The sequence below is a fragment of the Marmota marmota genome, unplaced genomic scaffold (assembly GCF_001458135.2).
Source record: "Marmota marmota marmota unplaced genomic scaffold, marMar, whole genome shotgun sequence".
Lineage (NCBI taxonomy): Eukaryota > Metazoa > Chordata > Mammalia > Rodentia > Sciuridae > Marmota > Marmota marmota.
Genome location: NW_025999977.1, coordinates 9,248,367 through 9,268,941, shown reverse-complemented (window position 1 = coordinate 9,268,941; position 20,575 = coordinate 9,248,367). Strand labels below are relative to the sequence as shown.

Sequence of the window (20,575 nt, the reverse complement as noted above, 5' to 3'; positions counted from 1 at the left end):
TTGAAGAAAAAAATAATGCAATCCTCCTCAATCCATACCCCAAATTGAAGAGGAGAACTTCCTAACTCATTCTCTAAAGCCAACATTATCCTAATACCAAAGCTAGACAAAAACAAAACTACAGACCAATATTTCTTATCAACATTGATACAAAAATGTCCAATAAAATAATAGTAAAATGAATTCTGCAGCACAGTAAAAGGAGTATGCACCATGTCCAAGTGGGATTTATTCATGGAATGCAAAAATAGTTGATCACAATTGATCAGTATAATACACCACATAAACAGAAGGAAGGGTAGAAAACTACATAATTGTCTCAATCGAAGTAGAAGAAATATTAGACAAAATTTAACACTTTTTCATCACAAAATCTATTAACAAATTAGGATTGAAAGAAACTACTTCCACATAATGTGAAAAGCTGTACATGAAAATCCCACAGTATCATATTGAATGGTAAAAAACTTAAAGCTTTTCCCCTAAGATCAGAGACAAGGCAAGCATGCACACTTTTGACACTTTTATTCAACATAATACTGAAAAGTTCTAGTCAGAAAAATTGGGCTAGAAAAATAAAAGATATCCAAGTTGTAAAGGAAAAACTAAAACTCTGTTTGCAGATATAATCTTATACATAAAAACACAATTCCACGTCAGCTTTGTCAGGTCATATGTCTTAAATCTCTTTATAACTGACAGACATTAATGCAAAAAGCACTATTTTCAGGTTAACTGATATTTCTTTTTTGTGACCTCTTTGATATTATTTTTAATCCTCAATAAAGAGATATCATAAGTATAGAAAATTATTTTCAAGTAGAGATATTCCTGTTTATGTTACAAACATATTATTTTCAAAAGAGATAAGAATTCCTAGACTAGGGCTGGGGTTGTGGCTCAGATATGTAGAGCACTCAGCTAGCATGCATGAGGCACTGGGTTTGATCCTCAGCACCACATAAAAATAAAATAAAGATACTGTGTCGGGCTGGGGATGTGGCTCAAGCGGTAGCGCGCTCGCCTGGCATGCGTGCGGCCCGGGTTCGATCCTCAGCACCACATACCAACAAAGATGTTGTGTTCGCCGAGAACTAAAAAAAAAAAAATAAATAAATATTTAAAAAAAAAAAAAAGATACTGTGTCCACCTATAACTAAAAAATAATAATAAAAGAATTCCTGCAATGTAAGCTACAGGCCTCTGGATAAATGACATTTGTTTTTTCACTTGTGTCTATTTTTATTTTTAGTACATATTAATTATACAGAATAATGGGTTTTATTGTGACACATTCATACATGCACAAAACATATTTCGATTATTTCCACACCCATGAAATTTAAATAGTGAGACTCAATCTATAAAAAACATAATAAATGCTTTTAGACAATGTGAACCTGAAGCCTCAAATGTATACAATAAGTACATAAACCTAGAACTCTGAAGCCTCAATGCTCTATATTTTTAGCATCCTTAGAGAAGACCTTGGACAATGAACAAAGTTTTATATGGAGAATAAGGATGTAGCACTCTGAATAATAACTATTCATTTCTGCAAATCAAAAGGAAAGTAAAACCATTCTTTCCTTATTTTAATATTTTATCTTTTTACATGTAAAAATCCTTATGGGTTAGAGTTAGGTTAGCCTATCAGCACAGTTTATTTGGATTAAGAAGATATGAACTAACATGGAGACTTTATATTGATACTGGGGAACTAAACAAACTAAATGCTAAAAGAGGGATGACTTAAAAAAAAGTTTGGTGACTTTGATGGTTATGTTTATTAACTAATAATAAAATCAGAATTACAGAACAATATAGTACCTTCACAGAGAAATTATGCCAGGCACCAAACATTTAAATATGTCTTAGTTTTTATCTTAGAAAAAAAAAACTGGGCCTGTGACATAAAAAAAAAATATAGAAAATTTACCTTTATTGGGATGAGTAATAAGAAGAGGTGAGAAGGCATAAATAAGGAGGGAAAATAAATGAAGTCAGAAACAATAAAAAGTGTTATAAGTAAATTTCTAATATTGTGATATCTACCTATATAGATTTTTTTTTAGAGAGAGAGAGAGAGAGAGAGAGAGAGAGAGAATTTTTTTTTAATATTTATTTTTTAGTTTTTGGCGGACACAACATCTTTGTTTGTATGTGGTGCTGAGGATCGAACCCGGGCCGCACGCATGTCAGGCGAGTACGCTACTGCTTGAGCCACATCCCCAGCCCCAACCTATATAGATTTTAATAAAAATAATAAATCTTCCCTCAATATACTAATATGCCTGCTCATTAGACCTAACAAAATACAGATGACAAATATAAGAATGTCTATACTTTTGAAATTGGAAAAATTCTTTTCATGAGCAGTGAAAATACAGTGTAACTTAATGATATGAATTTAGAATTTAATTATCAAACTCAATACAAGACAAGTGAGCTAATATGATGAACCCATAGAAATATAAAAAACAAAAGCGAGCCAGGCATGGCAGTGCACTCACACCTGTAATCCCAGAGGCTCAAGACCAGCCTTAGCAGTTTAACAAGGCCCTAAGCAACTTAATGAGAACCTGTCTCAAAATAAAAAACTTTAAAAAATGACTGAGGATGTAGCTCAGTGGTAAAGTGCTCCTGGGTTAAATCTCCAGTACCATAACAAATAAACAAAGAAAACAAAAAGAGCATAAAAAAGCTTAATAAACTACAAAATGTCTTCATAGTATAAAAGATTCCAGTAAAAGAGCCTTCCAGAATTTTTTCTTGTTTTCAAGAAGCTTTTGCTCTATTGTTTCTTTGATAACAATAGAATATGCTGGGAAATCAGGGAAGGATTTGTTCATCTGACCTAACTATGGCATAAGATCTTACAAAACAAGAATCTGTTACAGAGCACAAGGATCTGTAAGAAATCCTGGTCAATTTTATGGTTCTGTATTAATAAATGAAAGAACTAGAGTATATGTGAATTTATAACTTCTTAGATTCACTTTGTACTATGGTTACTTTAAAAATACCGGTGAGAACATTTATAATTTGTTACTTTTCACTAAAATCTAAGGGACATACTGTGCACCTTCAAGATCTATGGGACACTTTTTTGCCCTGTGTCCTATCTTCTGTAGCAGTATACCACTTCTTCAGAGAATGGATTAGAAAGACATTTAAGCTTATTATATAGAAAGGTGTCATACCCTCACATCGAGGTACATAAGGAGAAAAATTCAAGAATTATAAATTCTTAGAAAACATAAAAGATCCTTTGGGCACTGGCAAGGAAAATGTCAACAAGTCAAAAGATACTAGATAGCTATTGACCAGTTTCACGAAGGCAAAGCTGCAAGCCAAGATGGAATAATGCTTTCCCACCATGTGTCTAAGGCTGCAAATGACACTAATCCTTTTTAATGGTCATAAAAGCTGACAACTTACTCAGCCTTAGAACTGAAGGCACAAAATCATCTCAGGGAATGACTCACCATAAACAGGTCGCGAGCACCAATGTCAACAGCTAGGAGAAATGCCTTTTCAAATCTCTGGTACCTATGAGGAAGAAAAGAAAGGTATCTTAGTTGTGAAAAAAACATATAAAAGAAGAGAGCTGTTTGTTTAATGTATTTATTCAGTATTGTTTCGATTCTTTCTGGTGGAAAAAATATTTTCAAAGAGAAGGGATTTGGCCTGCTAGGATCTTCCATTTATGAAATGTTATTGTACTTAGGAGGAGCTGAGACAGAGTCTGTGGAGGCCATAGATGTAATTTCCAAGAAACACAAATTCAAGTACACATTGCTAAATATGGGAAATGACAGCTTGGAAAATACATTTTAATAATTTTTAAAAACTATTTTATTTTTTAGTTGTAGTTGAACGCAATACCTTTATTTTATTTATTTTTATGTGGTGCTGAGGATCGAACCCAGGGTCTTGCACATGCTAGACGAGCGCTCTACTGCTGAGCCACAACCCCAGACCCGTTTTCATAATTTTTACTTCAATGTATGTGGGCATGTGGGTGTGTGTTTTGTCACCAGGGATTGAACTCAGGGTACTTTACCACTGAGCCACATCTCTCAGCCCTTTTTTTATATTTTATTTAGAGACAGGGTCCCACTGAGTTGCTTAGGACCTCACTAAGTTGTTGAGGCTGGCTTTGAACTAGTGATCCTCCTGCCTCAGCCTCTCAAACTATGGGGATCATAGGCATGCATGCACCACTACACCTGGCTTACTTCACTGTGCTTTATAAGAGAAAATTATGGGGATATAGAGAACAAAGAAAGAGAAGAGCAATTAGTCATATCATATTTTTGTGCTTTTTAGGTGAAAGTTGGGATATTAAATGTTGTTTTAGTCAAAAGCTTTATATTTGAAAAGAAATTCTAGGCTGTTATAAAATAGAACATAAATATCTTCTGAATTTTTAAAACATATATTACTTTTCTATACTTTTCCATAATCATACCTTCCCTGAAGTAAAATTTTGATAATTTTCTTTGTGAAAGTCTAATTCTAGGCAGATAAACATGAGAACAACTCACAGTTTAATTATCTCCACAGAAAGTTTAAGATCTATAACAAAAATTATCTCATAAATGCATATATTGCATAGGTTTTCGGAATGAAAGGTGGTCTCTATTTTGTCCAAGTCCTAAGATTTATATATATGTAACTGTCAGTTTCTTTAACTATAGGAACAGAAGATACATAAGTTATTCTCTGTTCTCTATTATATATTGTAAAATACAGTAGTAGGAAAGATAATGAGATTTCAAATAAAAATAACAAGTGTTGAATATTCATTATTATTATTAAACATATTTGTTGAATAAAATTCAATACTTATTAATATTATATATGAGCCATTAAGTCCAAAACCTGAAACAAGAGTACGATTTCCAGGTTATATTTGATGACTCTTGCCCCATCTCCTCGCTCATTCTTCCCAATACCTCCAGTATTTGCTTGAATGCTTCTCAACTGTTCAAGATCATGAGGAAATTTTATTTTTGTGGATGAATAGTGTTTTACACCAGGAAGCTTACTGATTTATTATGTACTCAGGGGAGGTAAAATTTAGCAAGAAGAGGTCAAAGAATTAGCCAGCTGTGCTACTTGTTCATGCCTTCACTGCCATTTTGCATTGACCTCTACTGTAACTATTCTGGCAACAGTAATCATCCATCTTCAAATGATCAAACCTAAACATAAGTTCTGATCTTATGTGCCCTTTGGCCATATCTAATCCTATAAACCGCCCCTGTACTTCCTTGGCTTTTTCATTTCTTGGATGGAAATTTCTGCTTCTTTTCTAGTTCACATTTCTCTACCTCCCATTGAAGTTGGTGTTCTACAGTCGTCTGTATTTCTACACACTACAACCTCAATAGCCTTATTATTACCACTATGACTATGAAAACCAATTATATCAATGACTCAGAACTCTTATCTCTAGGATCCATCTCTTTCTTGAGCTCCACACCCTTTATTTTCATGCACCCTCTTTATTTTTGTGATATAACATTTATATAAAATTTATGCTCTTAGCAAATCTTTATATATAATACAGTATTTTAAACAATAGAAACAATGCTGTATATCAGGTCTCTAAGACTTATTCATCCTGCACATAGGCCCAGCAGCAATCATTCTACTCCATGCTTCTATGAGTTTGACTATAGATTACTTATGTAAGTAGAATGATATGTAGTATTAGTCCTATTGTATGGCTTACTTTACTTAGCATAACACCCTCTAGATTCATCCATATTGTCAAAAGAAGGATCTCGATATATCTTTCTCTTTCTCTCCCCCAAACCTCGCCCCCCCAAAGATAAATGACATTCCATTGTCAGTAAATACCACACTTTCGTTGGCAAGTAAATCAGTTTTATTGATTATACTGCAATGTAATGAATGATGAAGATCACATTAGAACTTCAGAAGTATTTGATTTTTATCTTATTTAATTCTCTTAAGAAATAGAAATTGACTAATCTTCATGGAACTTCCTAATTCGCTTTGTAAATGAGCCTGGTACTGTGAATTTTAGAGATATTCATATGTTGTTTCTGTTGCAGTGTTTCTCAAAATTTTTGTTTCATTGTTTCCTTCTTTCCCCAAGGACCTTTCTCTTTAAAAAATAATTTTTTAAAAATATGAACTCTCCAACTTTTCAAATGTTGGCTAATAAAACAGTTTTGGTACCCTTTGACCAACATCTTTTTCCCCTACTTTTCGGCCCCTGGTGACAATCATTCTACTCTTTATCGATTTTTTTTTTTTATTTCACAGGTAGGCGAGATCATACTCTTTCTGTGTATCACTTATTTCACTTAGCATAATGCTCTACAAGTTCATCCATGTTGCAAATGGCAAGCTTGCTTTCTTATTAAAGGCTGAATGATACTACATTCCATATATATATATATATATACACACACACACACACACCCCACACACACACACACATATATATATACACACACACATATATAAAACATATACATATACATATTTTTAAAATTTTCCTTATTCATTCATTATCAATTAGATTGTTTTCCCATTCTGGCTATAATAATGTCTTTTCAAGATAGTGATTTCCTTTGGACTTATATCCAGAAGTACAATACTGGAATATAAGGTAGTTTTATTTCTAATTTTTCAAAGAACTATCATATATTTTTCTATAGTGGCTATAACAATTTACATTCCCATCTGAAATGTACTTTTACCTAAATTCTTGCCAACTCCTGTTATTGTTTGAGTTTTTGATAAGAGACCTCCTAATAGGCTTGAGGTGATATCTCACTGTAGTTTTAATTTGCCTTTCCCTAATGATTAGTGATATTAAGCACCCTTTCAAATACCTGTTGGCTATTTGTATATCTTCTTTGGAAGAATGTCTATTCAAGTCATTTGTCCATTATTTTTTTCTTGGTGGGGCTATTGGGTTATAATGAGTTCTATTTATATTTTGGATATTAACCCCTTATAAAATATATTGGTTTGCAAATATTTTCTCCATTTAATAAGCTGCCTTCTCCTTTTGTTGGCTATTTACATTGCAGTACAAAAACTTTTTGGTTTGATGTAGTCCCATTTAATTTTTTTTACTTTTGTTTCCTGTTCTTTGATGTCAAATCTATTGCCAAAACCAATGTCAAGGAGATTTACCTAATGGCTGTATTCTAGAGTTTGACAGTATCAGGTTTTATATCTAAGTCTTTAACCCAGTTTGAGTTGACTTTTTTGTACAGTATAAGAATCCAACTTCATTCTCTTGCATGGGGACATCCAGTTTCCCCAATATTTACTATAGAGACTATCCTTTCCCAATTATGTATTCTGGGCATTTTTTTTTTGAAAATTAGTTGATTGTGTATGTATGTGTGGATTTACTTCTGGGCTTTCAATTCTGACCTATAGGTTCATGTGTCTGTTTTTATACCAGAATCATTCTATTTTTATTATTTTGCCTTTGTAATATAATTTGAAACCAACAAGTAAGATGCCTCTAGCTTGTTTTCTTTTTCAAGGTGGCTTTAGCCATTTGGAATCTTTCTGGTTTCACAAGAAATTTTAGGATTATTTTTTTGTTGTTGTTGCTGTGAAAAATGCTATTAGGATTTTAACAGGGATTACATTGAATGTCTATATCTGTTGTTAACCTAACTTTGCACATAGCTAGACAAGTACTTTACCTCTGAACTATACCCCTAGGCTCTTTCAAAATGATGAAATGTTTTTGCCTTGAAGCTTAGAGGATACTTTATCTTGAAAGTCTATTTTACTAGGATATTTTCTGGAACTGTGGGCTCTTTGAATATGTAAATTTAAGTCATTTATTCCAGGAAAGATATATTGAATGTTTTTAACCACCTACAGAGGTACAATTTATTTACAATAAGATTCACTCATTTTAAGTAACTAGTCCAAGGAGTTTAAACAAATGTTTATTGGAACATTACCCTAACCATAATAAAGATACATAAGTATTTTCCCTCACCTCCCAAAGCTTCTTTGTGCCTTTTATATGCAGCTGACAGCTGGACAATGGTGATCATAAGAATGCACTTCTCAGATTACTGACTTCAGGGAACAAAGCAGGCCAATGGTCCTCACTTTTGTGATCTGAAATTCACTTCTACATCTGCATTGAGGATATATTTCCCACATAGGCTGCTTCCAGCCAGTGAATGGAGGAGTAAAAATTCTAAGGCAGTTCCATTCCTGTAAAACACAGAACTGTCTCATCATTGTTCTCAGTCTAGCCTTGTGGATAGTTTATTATTCACCTAAAGATTTAAGGTGATACATATAGATTTCTGGAGTTGTTTCTCTGCATAATACCTCCAGTACACAAACCCACAAATTTCAGCTGCCTCAGCTTCCCCGAACTCTGACTAACTTAACAAATTGATTTCTCTGTGTGAGTTCCCTTTCCTTGTTGTCTAGTCTAAAAAGTACCTTCCATCAGAAAACTGGAAGATTAAAGGTTGAGTTCTTTTGTTTTTCACTCTCAGGTATCAGAATCCTATTAAGGATTAGATATTTGGTATCCCCCAAAACATCATGTGTAAGACAACTCAAAAGTTTTCAGAGATGAAATGATTAGATTATGAGAAGCATAACCTAATTAGTGGACTAATCTACTGATATATGCTAATTGGGCAGTAACTGTAAGTAAACAGTAAGGGTGTGGCTGGAGGAAGTATATCACTGGGGATTTGCTTTGGGGGTTTATACTTTGTCCATGGTGAGTCAAGCTAAATAAGTCAGCCAATCATAAATAAGTCAGCCAACCTCTGAAACCATGAGCCAAAATAACCTTTTTCTCCTGTAGGTTGTCTTATCAGGTCTTTTGGTCACAGTAACAAATCCTGTACTGCTAAAAACAAATCCTGTACTGCCAATCATTTAATCTCTAAAAATAAATTACAAATGCATTTTTTCCCAGTTCAATAGTTGTCTATGACAGTATGTTCAATCTGTTACAAGCTAATCAACCTAGTTGATAGCAGGAAGTTCCAGAAATAATATATTCAATATTCATAACCCTATTGAAAATACTTGGGAGTATCAATAGAGTAGCTAACATTTATTGAGATTTTCTCTATACTGTATACTAATCAGAGTACTTTACATATATTAAGTCACAACATATATTATCTTCACAACAATCTAATACCCTATTCAACTGATGAGAAAACTCAAATTTAGAGTAATGGCTGCCAGATGAAATATAGAATATCCAATTAATTTTGTGTTTCAGATAAGTAATTATTTTTAGTATAAGCATATCATATGCAATATTTGTGACATATTTACACTAAATAATTGTCATCTGAAATTCAAATTTGTGTATGTATATGTGTGTGTGTATATGTATGTGTGTGTGTGTGTGTGTATATATATAATTTTTTTTTTTGGTGGTGGTGGTGGGGATTGAACCCAGGGCTTTGTGCGTGAGAGGCAAGCACTCTACCAACTGAGCTATATCACCAGCTCATTATCTCATATTTTTGCTAATTCTGGCAACCTTAAACTTGCCCAAGGTCCTATAGCTACCCACTTCTATAGAAGGACTTGGAAACTAGCTGTCTGACCCCAAACTCAACCCTTTACCATACTGGTGCTATATCATTAGAAAAGATTAACTACTTGCTGTAGGCTTACAGATCTTTCTTCAAATCAGGTGCCTGTTTTTTGGGTTTTCTAAATTCAGGATTAGAAATGCCATGCTGCAGTCATTAAAAAGGAATGATCAGGTGACTCCCATGTGTGGCTGTTATACCAGAGAGGAGGGGAGTGAGCAAGATCACCCATAGTAATATTAGCAATATTATTTTGGACCCTTCCTGTTTTAAAATTAATATCAAAAGTTACCATCAGCCAGACTGTTGGCTGTAACTATACTTACTTTCATAGGGTACTTTCAGAATACCTCTAATACTTGAGATCCTGTGTTGGGACTAAACCGGAGAAAAAACCAATGACATGAGTCTTTGACCATAAGCAACTCACAATCTATAGAAGAGACAGTTATAATACTATAATTCAAGGTTGGTGAATATTCCATATGTAAAATAGAAATAATATTAGAGGCTTAAATAACTCAAACTCAGTTCTGTTTGATTCCAGAGTATGGGCTTTTCGAAAACAATTGCATGTTACCTACAGAAAACTAGACTAAGCCTCAAATGATAACTGCTGTAGCAAAGCTGTTAACCGAGTTAGGGAAATATTCAGAACTAGTAATACTTAAAAGAGGGATTATGCATGATAATTACTGCTGATAACTTTAATAAAAATAACATAAATAATCAGTTATTATTTAAAAAATATTTTTAGTTATAGATGGACACAGTACCTTTATTTTGTTTATTTAGTTTTTTATGTGGTGCTGGGGATTGAACCCAATGCTTCATGCATGCTAGGCAAGCACTCTACCACTGAGCCACAACCCCAGCCCTAAAGCTATTATTTTTAAGATCTTCTGATGAGTAAACTGGTAACGGCATGATCTTATCATGATAACATAGTGGTAAAAGACATTCAGACAAATGTAACTGCATTTAAATGGGTATTGATGATAATAGTCATATCGAAACATATAACATAGTTACGTAAAAACAATACTGTTGAAGAATAATTCTATGCCAATAAATCAGTCCAAACTAAACTGAAATACAAAATACAAACTAAACTGATGAAAATAGTCATATCGAAACATATAGTTATGTAAAAACAATACTGTTGAAGAATAATTCTATGCCAATAAATCAGTCCAAACTAAACTGAAATACAAAAACCCATTCTAATTAGCAACAGGTGTATTTTAAAATAAGAATACAAGTGAAAAGATAGGGCCTGACAAAGGAGAAGTTCAACAGTACTGATTCATCAAGGATACTCCAAAGAAAATTATTCATCCAGGATATCTGAATTACATGTGTGTGAACCTATTCTAGCTCTACTGATACTGGGACTTTCCATTAAAGGTGACTTAATGAAATACCAGTAAAAACTATGGCACTGAAATCATACTGAGAGACTGAGATGTATATATGAAAGAACTGAGAAATATTTCTTGGTGCCACTTCCTGGAAACTACAGAGTTTACCTCTAGTTTCTCGTTGAATACAGAGGAGAAATCTATATACCTGTATATTGGGTATAGGGATGAAAATTTGAAATTAATAATGTGTTAAAAATCTACACGTGGTGGGCTGGGGATGTGGCTCAAGCGGTAGCGCGCTCGCCTGGCATGCGTGCGGCCCGGGTTCGATCCTCAGCACCACATACAAACAAAGATGTTGTGTCCGCCGAGAACTAAAAAATAAATATTAAATAAAAAATTCTCTCTCTCTCTTTCTATCTCTCTCACTCTCTCTTTAAAAAAAAAAAAATCTACACGTGGGCTGGGGTTGTGGCTCAGTGGTAGATCATTTGCCTCACATGTGTGAGGCACTAGGTTTGATTCTCAGCACCACATATAAATAAATGAATAAAAGAAAGGTCCATCAACAACTAAAAAAAAAAATCTACACATGCTAGGTGTGGTGGCATAACCCTGTAATCCCAGAAAATTGAGAAGTTGAAGTAGGAAGATTACAAAATTGAGAGCTAGAGATGTGGAACAGTACTGCAATTTGCCATTCCTAGTCCTGCAAAATTAATAAGTAAATAGAAAAATTTACATGAATTGGTTATTTATGTTAAATTTTACCTGTGAAGTATAAAGAGCAATAATGATCTAGTTCAAAGTTTATTTATTCTAGAGTCATTACTTTATTAGAAGTGCCTGATACTTTGCTGGAAATCATAACTCAGGGTTTTATGCAGAGTAAACATGTCAAAACTAAAATAATTTAGATATTATTTTAAATGTATACAAATGCAATTTTATTACTTCTATCACAAAATACTAAAAATTTATTTTCCTATAATTTTATTATTTTAGTTAATGTGAAAACCAACTAAAATTTCCCTCTAATCTGTATTGTTTCAGTTTAACCCTTGGATAGAACTGTTTTCTGTCCCAGACAATCTCTTTCTATTTGAATTATTTCCAAAGATAAACTATTTCTGATTAATTATTACAGCACAAAATTAAAACATTATGCAAAAAATGAAATTTTTATTATCATTTTTCATTAATGAATACTGATTGGCAGTCATAATCCATAAGAAAGAAAACCCTAAATTGGTTTCTTTCCTTTCTTATCTCCCTTATGTAGGTTTACATACCTTTTAGTAAAAGAACACATTTGAAGTTTGAAGTCATTTGACTTAGGAATAAATTGTCTTATTGTCATTCTCTGAGGAGAAAAATGCACTTAGAAAGAGAAGGCTAATAAAAACTATGGCTGACAAGAACACTTGTGAACCCCTAGCTTCTCACTTCACAGCAGTGCTCATTTCTGCTTAACAAGATCATTCCAGTTTAGTAGTAGGCTCTCCTGGATCACATTCAGGGCATAGGCCACATTCAAGCCTTCTTTTCCAAATGTATAAAATGGAGAAAGTTACAAGTAGAGTATCTTCTCCCCTTACACTGTGTTTCTCTTCTGCACCTCTGGTCTCTTAACAGCTGTATCTGAGCCCCCAGTCCTTGGTCCCTGATAGATGTGGGTTTAAGGCTTTTACTATGAGCAGCTGAGAGGTTACTGTGCATCTGCTTTGAAGTTTTAGCCCCATCTCTGTAGAGCACAGTGCAGGGTATGTTAAAGAGAAGGGATTGTGGTGCAAAGGGTATAACTCTGTCAGCCTGCTCCATTTTGACCCTAAATTGGATCCCTGCTGTGTGCAAGCACTTATATAAGACTTTGGAGATCTTCTAGCAATTTGCAGGCATTTTTATGGCACAGTCACACAAGTTACAAGCTTCCATGATACCTGCATAAATACAAAGGACCAATTTATATATGTTTTTAGACCTGTCCCCCTCCTCTGCTCTCCAGCCTGAAATCTGTTTAAATAATAAAATATTGTTTTGAAACAATAGCAATTCCTAAGTACCTGTGTCTGTATCATTTAAAAAGATCTTATAACAGTATTAGGTATTTAACACTTTCAGTGTTTCCTATTTTTTATGTAAAGGATGAGAAAATACAATTTCTTCTCCCAACCAACTTTATGGAGTACCATGATAATTAGGTTAATATATAACAATAAACATGCTTCAAAAATCAATGTGAAACTATTTTCTATGTTCAGTGCTGATATCTTTTAATATTACAAGTTGATAGTATGACAAAAGATAAACTGAACAGATGTTTAATTATATCATCGGATAAATAAATTCAGAGAATCATAGAAAGTTGTACTTGAAAAGACAGCAGCTGGAAGTCTGAATACAGTTCAATGTTTTTGATTTAATCTGCGTTCAAAAGCTAAGAGAAGAGGAGCCTGGAGCCAGGGTCTCCTATGGTGAAAAGAAGGTGTTGAGCACATGACCTCTGTGTGCCAGACTCCTTCTTTAGCCTCCCACAAGTCTAGGGAGACACATAAAGGGATGACACATTCTGTAGCTTCAGGGTGCAAGCTGTGTCTTAAAAGCTGATATTCATTCTCCACAAATAAGATAAATCTGACATGAATTTGGTGACTCCTGCTATGTCCTAATTGGCATGAAGTAATGATTATACTAATGAAAAACTTGTAATCTTCTAGCCCTTTTTAATGAAAACTACTAAAATATTTTTATAATAATTGTATTTCCATTTATGTATTATTTCAGACCTGTTCCTAAATTCCATAGTTTTTTTTTAATTTATCAATCACAGCTTTTATTTGTAGAACATCTTAATACAAAACACTTTCTAGTAATTGTCTTATTAGATACAACACTCTGGAGAGATAGGAGGGCAGGTGATTTGATTTCCCAATATATAGTCAAAGAGTTTGTTAAAAACTCTTGTTTTTGGTAGAACTGAGATTGAAAACAATATCCCTTGACTCCAGTGCTCTTTCAGCTCCACCATTAATAGTTTAGGTGCAATTTAAAAGAAGTCAAATTCTTTACTTCACAATAAAATACAACTCATTTTTTATACCTTTATTTTATTTATTTAGTTTTATGTGGTGCTGAGGATCGAACCCAGCGCCTCACACGTGCTAGGCAAGTGCTTCACTGCTGAGCCACAATCCCCAGCCCAAATACAACTCATTTTTAAATTCCAGGAACTTCTACGTAGACAACCCAATCTCCATTGATCATCAGTCCTGGAGACAGACACTTCTAGTCCCTGGCACAAGCCCTTATTCCTAAGGTTGTACTCAGCCTTGACATATTTCTTTTCTTTTCCTGAAGGCACTCTATAACTTATCCCTGTTCTCCGTTCTTCCTATTTTTTTTCTTTCTATGCCTATATCTTTCCCCTGTTCTAACATCTTTCCTTTCCCTCTCTTCCCTTTTCCACTTCCTCTCTCCCTTCTCTCTTTTTCTTCCTTCTCTCTCCCCTTCCCTCTTATGTTCATATCTCTATACTACCTCTCCCTCCCTCTAGTATTTACCTGGTGTTTGAGTCTTGGCAATCATTTTGGTTCCTACAATTACATTTAAACAGCCACAATAGTACCAAATAGTCTTGCAAAATTCCTCTTGCTTATGAAATAAAAACTTGCATTTCCAAAACAAATACATTAACTTTTAAAAAGTAATGTTCTAGCAATCCAATCAGAAAGTAAGCAAATGTAAAGAAATCAAAAGGAGACAGAAGCAAGTGCAAAGGCAGAATAGCCAAATGGCAAAATGGCTGCTCTGCTGAGCTACTGGCTTTATTTATACCAATAGGTTACATTTGGTCACTGGCCTTAGTAGTACATTACTGTTTATTATATCACTAAGTAGGTTACAGCAGGTTACAATGTAAGATGTTTTTGTTTATGGTTAGATATGTGCTCCAGCCAAGCATTCACTGGTTATCTTAAGAATGCCTGGGAAGCAGAATATTCCAGCCATGGGAAACAGGGCCCCTGTTATTCTCTGGGAGTTTGCTCACCAGAGAAACACTGTCCGTACATTCCCATGGTCAGAACCCTGACCGGCAAAGAACAATGAAAAGATATTTACACCAGAAAGTATATGGATGGAAAATAAAAACATGAAAGGATGCTCAATATCATTAGCCATCAAGAAAATGTAAATTAAAACTCCAATGAGTTATAACCAACGTGGATTATAACAATTAAACTAAAAAATTATGACACTGTTGGCAAGAAGAAACCAGATCTCTCATACACTTCGGGAATGAAGTTAGTGTCATTTTGGAAAACAGTATAACAGTTCCCCCGGCCCCACCAACCCAGTACTGGGAATGAACCCATGGACACTCTACCACTGAGCTACATTTTCAGCCCTTTTTATTTTTTGAGACAGGGTCACAATAAATTACTCAGGCTGGCCTCAAATTTGCAATCCTCCTGCCTCAGGCTCCCAAGTTGCTGAGATCAGAAGAGTGTGTCACCATACCCATTGGCAGTTTTCTTATACAACTAAGCACATATGACCTACCACACAACTTAGGAATCACACTCCTGGGATTTACCCTAGAAAAATGAAAATTCACATCCATACAAAAACCTAAACACAAATGTTCGAGGAAACTTTGCTGTAACAGCCCCAAACTTGAAACACTCAGAACATCCCTTGATAAGAGAATTCCATGGTTTTAAAAAAAATTCACTTTATAAAATAACATTTCTCGGGAGAGTCAGATTGGCAGCTTTTATGTATGTCAAAAAGCAACATTCATTAAAACATTTCTAAAAACTCCTTCCCCCAAACAATGCAAAATAAAACAAATCTCAGCTTTGAATAAGTTGATAGGTCAAATAATGGAATCTATGTTTTGATATAACTTTAGTGATGCACTTGCTTTTCAGAGAAATTTCAGAGAAAGTCTTCATTGCCGATGACACTAAAGAATGTTTTTCTATCAAACAAAAGCTAATCAAGAAAAATACTTTACTCCCACAAACCCCTGTTGACTTTCATTTTTTAAAATTGTCTAAATTCTTTCCATTTTTTCCATCATGAAAAAAGTCTTAAATTGCCACCATACCTTATTCTAAATATTCAGTTTTAGCAGAGGTTTCCCTTCAATGTCTATATCCAGTGAGTAACCTCCAGTATTATCTCTTCCCAAGGAAAACCTTCCCTTATACTAACCTCTCACTACTTAGCTGCTTCTCAATAGCCTGTGTTAATCTCTGAATACAGGCACGTGGCTTGTTCCAGCAAAGTGCTTGGGCTAAAAGCAGATGTTAATTAAAAAATGCTGATAACAGCCCATGGCACCTGTTGTTTCTCTTCTTTTGCTCAAGCTCCAGTAACGCTAAATTCTATTCTTTATTTCAATAATTCTCTGCAGCTTTTCTTCCATTCCAGCTGTAGGTCTTTCACTGTGGTGATCATTTAAACTTAACAGGAAAGCCATGTTTTATTGAGCAAAACTATCAGGTTGATTACACACAGTCAGCTCAGGCAGCCCAAAGTCACTGTTCTGATTAAGAATGAACTACTTTTTCTCCCCTCCACCCACCCCCCCCATTACTGGGGAATTGAATTTGGGGCTCTCTGCCACTGAGCTACATTCCCAATCCTTTTTATTTTTTTATTCTGAGATAGGGTCCAAGATGCTGAGAATGGCCTCAAATTTGCAATCCTCTTGCCTCAGCCTCCAAAGTTGCTGGGATGACAGAATGCAATCCTGCACCCAGCAAATACTTGATTTTTTACCACATATTATTTTCCAGGGACTATAAAAAATATTCAGTTTTTTAACTACTTACATCACTCTCAAACAGTATTCTCTGACTTCCTGTTTTTAAAGTGAATGATAATTTCTATAGCTGTTTAGCACTAATTACTGCGATGCCTATGTGTTTTACAATTCAGTCTCCATTTCTGAGAAGTATTTGGTTTAAATTCATTGTTAAGCAGTCTTTTCCTGAAGGGCTCACAGATGCTTCACTGAAGACTTTGATATTTGGGAATATTTGCTTGTTGACTCTCACCTTGACAAAAATCTTCACTAGGCATAATATTTTTGAGCCACAATGCAAAATTCTTTTATTTTTCTGTATTTCAGGGACTTTTTTTTGGCATTATGTATTTGAATATATCTTCTATTTCCTTTATCCAATGTCGAATCATCAGTCTTTTATATCTAACACATATTTCTACTTGCCTACTTGCAAATTAACTCAAGTCTGTCCTGATTTTCAGGGAAGTCTGTCTACTCTGTTTTATGCTGTTTCTATTGTATTGAATTGGACTGTTTAGACCACTTTATATAACATGATTGTTAAGTTTGGGTTTAAATTTACAACCTTACTGTTTTCTTTCTTTCTTTTTAGTTATACATGGACACAATATCTTTGTTTATTTATTTTTATGTGGTGCTGAGGATAAAACCCAGGGTCTCACACATGCAAGGTGAGCGCTCTACCTCTGAGCCACAACCCCAGCCCAAACTTACTGTTTTCTATTATTCCATTTATTCTTCATTTCTTCTCCATTTGTCTGAACTTTGGATCAAGTATTTTTAATGATTTCATACTAACTATCCCCTTGATCATTATCAAGATGTTTTTTTCTCTTATATTTCAAGAATGAACCTAAAGGATTTTTTGTTGTTGTGGTGGTGGTGGTGCTGGGGATTGAATCTAGGGCCTTATGCATTTGAGGCAAGCACTCTACCAACTGAGCTATATCCCCAGCTCAAGCCTAAGGTTTTAAATGCAAGAATAATGGTTTCAGAGGTCTAAAAGATGGCGGCGAATAGAGTGCATCACCCCCATGTACCGCGTCACTGCGTAGGTGAATAACGAGTTAGAACGGCCAAAAGATATCTTGCTAGGAATTTCCAGCAAAATTGGGGTGCACCGAAACCTAGAGGAAGGATTTCCATCACCTGAGGATTGGTTACTGGGGCTCAATCGCGAGTGAACCGTGTGCCCGGAGATTCAGGCTGATTGATTGGCGGCCCGCCTGGCTGCTAGAGACTGCGGCGCGCCGAGAAACGGCGTGCCAGCAACGCAGAGGAACGGTGCTGCAGATTCTGTGGGGTCCTGCCGGCTGTGCCCTCACGGTGCTCTGGGCTGAGTTCTGGGTTTGAGACGGGGGAAGGAAGGGGTCCAGTTCTGTCCTCCACACCGGACAGCCCACAGAGGAAGACAGCGGCCACCGTCTTGGAGAGCTGATGTCACCATCACCAGTTTCCGACAGATTGCAGCTAGTTCAGTGATAGAACAGGTGTGTGTCATTTAGCCCATCTCCCATACAATGGGGAAATCGCATAAAATCTCTCCCCGGCTTTCCAGGGGCGTGATTAACAGAGTGAGCTTGAATACAGGCGTGGGGAAAGGTAAAGGCACCTGACCTCCAACTCCCCCCTCCCACCAGCGGCAAAAATGAAACCTGTCTCGCCAGCTCTCAGAGGAGTGGCTATCGGAGGGAATCAAAACAATAGGGGCTGGTTCTCAATAGCCGCGCTCCACATCCAGGAAACTGCAGGCCCAGAGTGTAGCTTGAACTGTATCACACTGAGGTATCACACTGGGGAAGGCCTGGCTGGCAGGAGAAGCGAGGAGACTAGAGACCAGGAATAAACCTAAGCTAACGGGTTTTGAGAGACACGGGGTGGGGGGAGGGAGGGAGCGGCCTCACACGGATTGTTTCCTACAGCCGGAGGGCAAAATCTTGGCCCAGAAGGCACAGCACCACCTACTGGAAGTGAAGAAAATAGAAGCCTAACAGTGCCTTTTTCTTCTTTAATTTTTTAATTTTTTAATTTTAATTTTTCTTAAATTATTTTTTTAATTGTAATTTTTATTTTACTGCATTTTATTATTTTGTTATCATTTCTTTTTCTTTTCTATTCTTTTCGCTTTCTTTCTTCTCTCCCTCTCTCTATCTTGGTTTGCTTCCTTACCTTTTCCCCATCTTTCCTCTTAAGCATGACCACCCAGATTACGTATAACTTACTAAATGCAAATAGATAAATACTACGAATCGGTCTATAGTCCGCCTAAGCCCTTAACTACCCCCAAGTACTCCTGTCTATTCTCTTGTTAATATCCGCCTGCATTTGAGCAATCCCCCAAAGAAGCTAACATATAACTAACCTCCATACCATCAAATCGCCCGACCTTAACATAAAATCCTAAGTTCAAACCTCAGTTCTCTATATGCCATCAAAATCTGTAGGCCTTTAATGAAGCTAATGAATTTACCTTAAATCACAATTAAATCCAACATCTCTAAACATTGTCTCCCAACACAAAGGCGAGATATTGGAACTATAAAAACCAAAACAAATTTAAAGGAGAAAACAGAAACACAGCAGTCAAACAGAGTTGGAAAGTAACATGAGCACCATAAAAAAACAAGGGAAAAAAGGATTACAAACAATGCAGGACAACTTAAATTCACAGGAGAACCTAGAGGCATCAGAATAATGGACAGAGAAAGAACTCAAGGTATACCTAACTCAGATGGAACGGAATCTTCGAGAAGACATTAGACAGCAAGTCCAAATGATGAAAGTATACTTTGAAAACGAATCACATAAGCAAATTCAAATGGCAAAGAATGAGCTCTACTAGGAGATAGAGATTTTTAAAAAAAATCAAACAGTAATCCTAGAAATGCAGGAAACCATAAACCAAATTAAAAACACAAACGAGAATATTACAAATAGACTAGATCAAATAGAAGTCAGAACATCAGATAATGAAGACAAAGTTTATCAACTTGAAAAGAATATAGTCAACATAGAAAGGATGCTAAGAAATCACGAGCAATCCATCCAAGAGATATGGGATGTCATAAAAAAAAACAAACTTGAGAGTCAGTGGGATAGAAGACGGTATAGAGGTTCAAACCAAAGGAATGAACAATCTACTGAATGAAATAATCTTAGAAAACTTCCCAGATATGAAAGATGGAATGGATTGCCAAATCCTGGAAGCCTACAGGACCCCAAACATACAAAACCCTAATAGACCAACTCCCAGACACATAATTATGAAGATATCCAACATACAGAACAAGGAGAGAATATTAAAAGCTACTAGAGAAAGGAGGCAGATTACATTCAGGGGTAAACCAATTAGGTTAACGGCTAATTTTTCATCACAGACGTTGAAAGCGAGAAGATCCTGGAACAACGTATTTCAAGTGCTGAAAAATAATGGATTCCAACCAAGAATACTGTATCCAGCAAAATTAAGCTTCAGGTTTGACAATGAAATTAAAATATTTCACGATAAACAAAAGTTAAAAGAATTCGCAGGAAGAAACCAGCACTCCAAGGCATTTTGAGCAAAACACTACAAGAAGAGGAATTGAAAAACAGCACCCAAAACTAACAGTGGGAGGTAACTCAACAAAGGGAAGAAAAAAATAACCAAAAAGGAAAAACTAGCCATATTAAAATAAATAAATAAATACACATGACTAGAAATACAAACCATATATCAATAGTAACCTTAAACGTTAATGGCTTAAATTCACCAATCAAGAGACATAGGCTAGTAACCTGGATTAAAAAAA

At 35.2% G+C, this 20,575-nt stretch overlaps 1 protein-coding gene and 1 non-coding gene across 12 annotated transcripts in view; both read right to left on the bottom strand.

The window, feature by feature from the left end:
- LOC107137246 (WD repeat containing planar cell polarity effector) overlaps positions 1 to 20,575 on the bottom strand; it is a 487,063-nt gene that overhangs the window by 128,094 nt on the left and 338,394 nt on the right. For all 11 annotated transcript variants that reach the window (XM_048804219.1, XM_048804220.1, XM_048804222.1 and 8 more), the window contains one exon: positions 3,489 to 3,552. In XM_048804219.1, coding sequence (XP_048660176.1) covers positions 3,489 to 3,552 — 64 coding nt within the window. The remainder of the gene's footprint in view (positions 1 to 3,488; positions 3,553 to 20,575) is intronic.
- Trnae-cuc lies at positions 9,442 to 9,514 on the bottom strand. Its single transcript has one exon. It is a non-coding gene; the product is annotated as a tRNA-Glu (tRNA).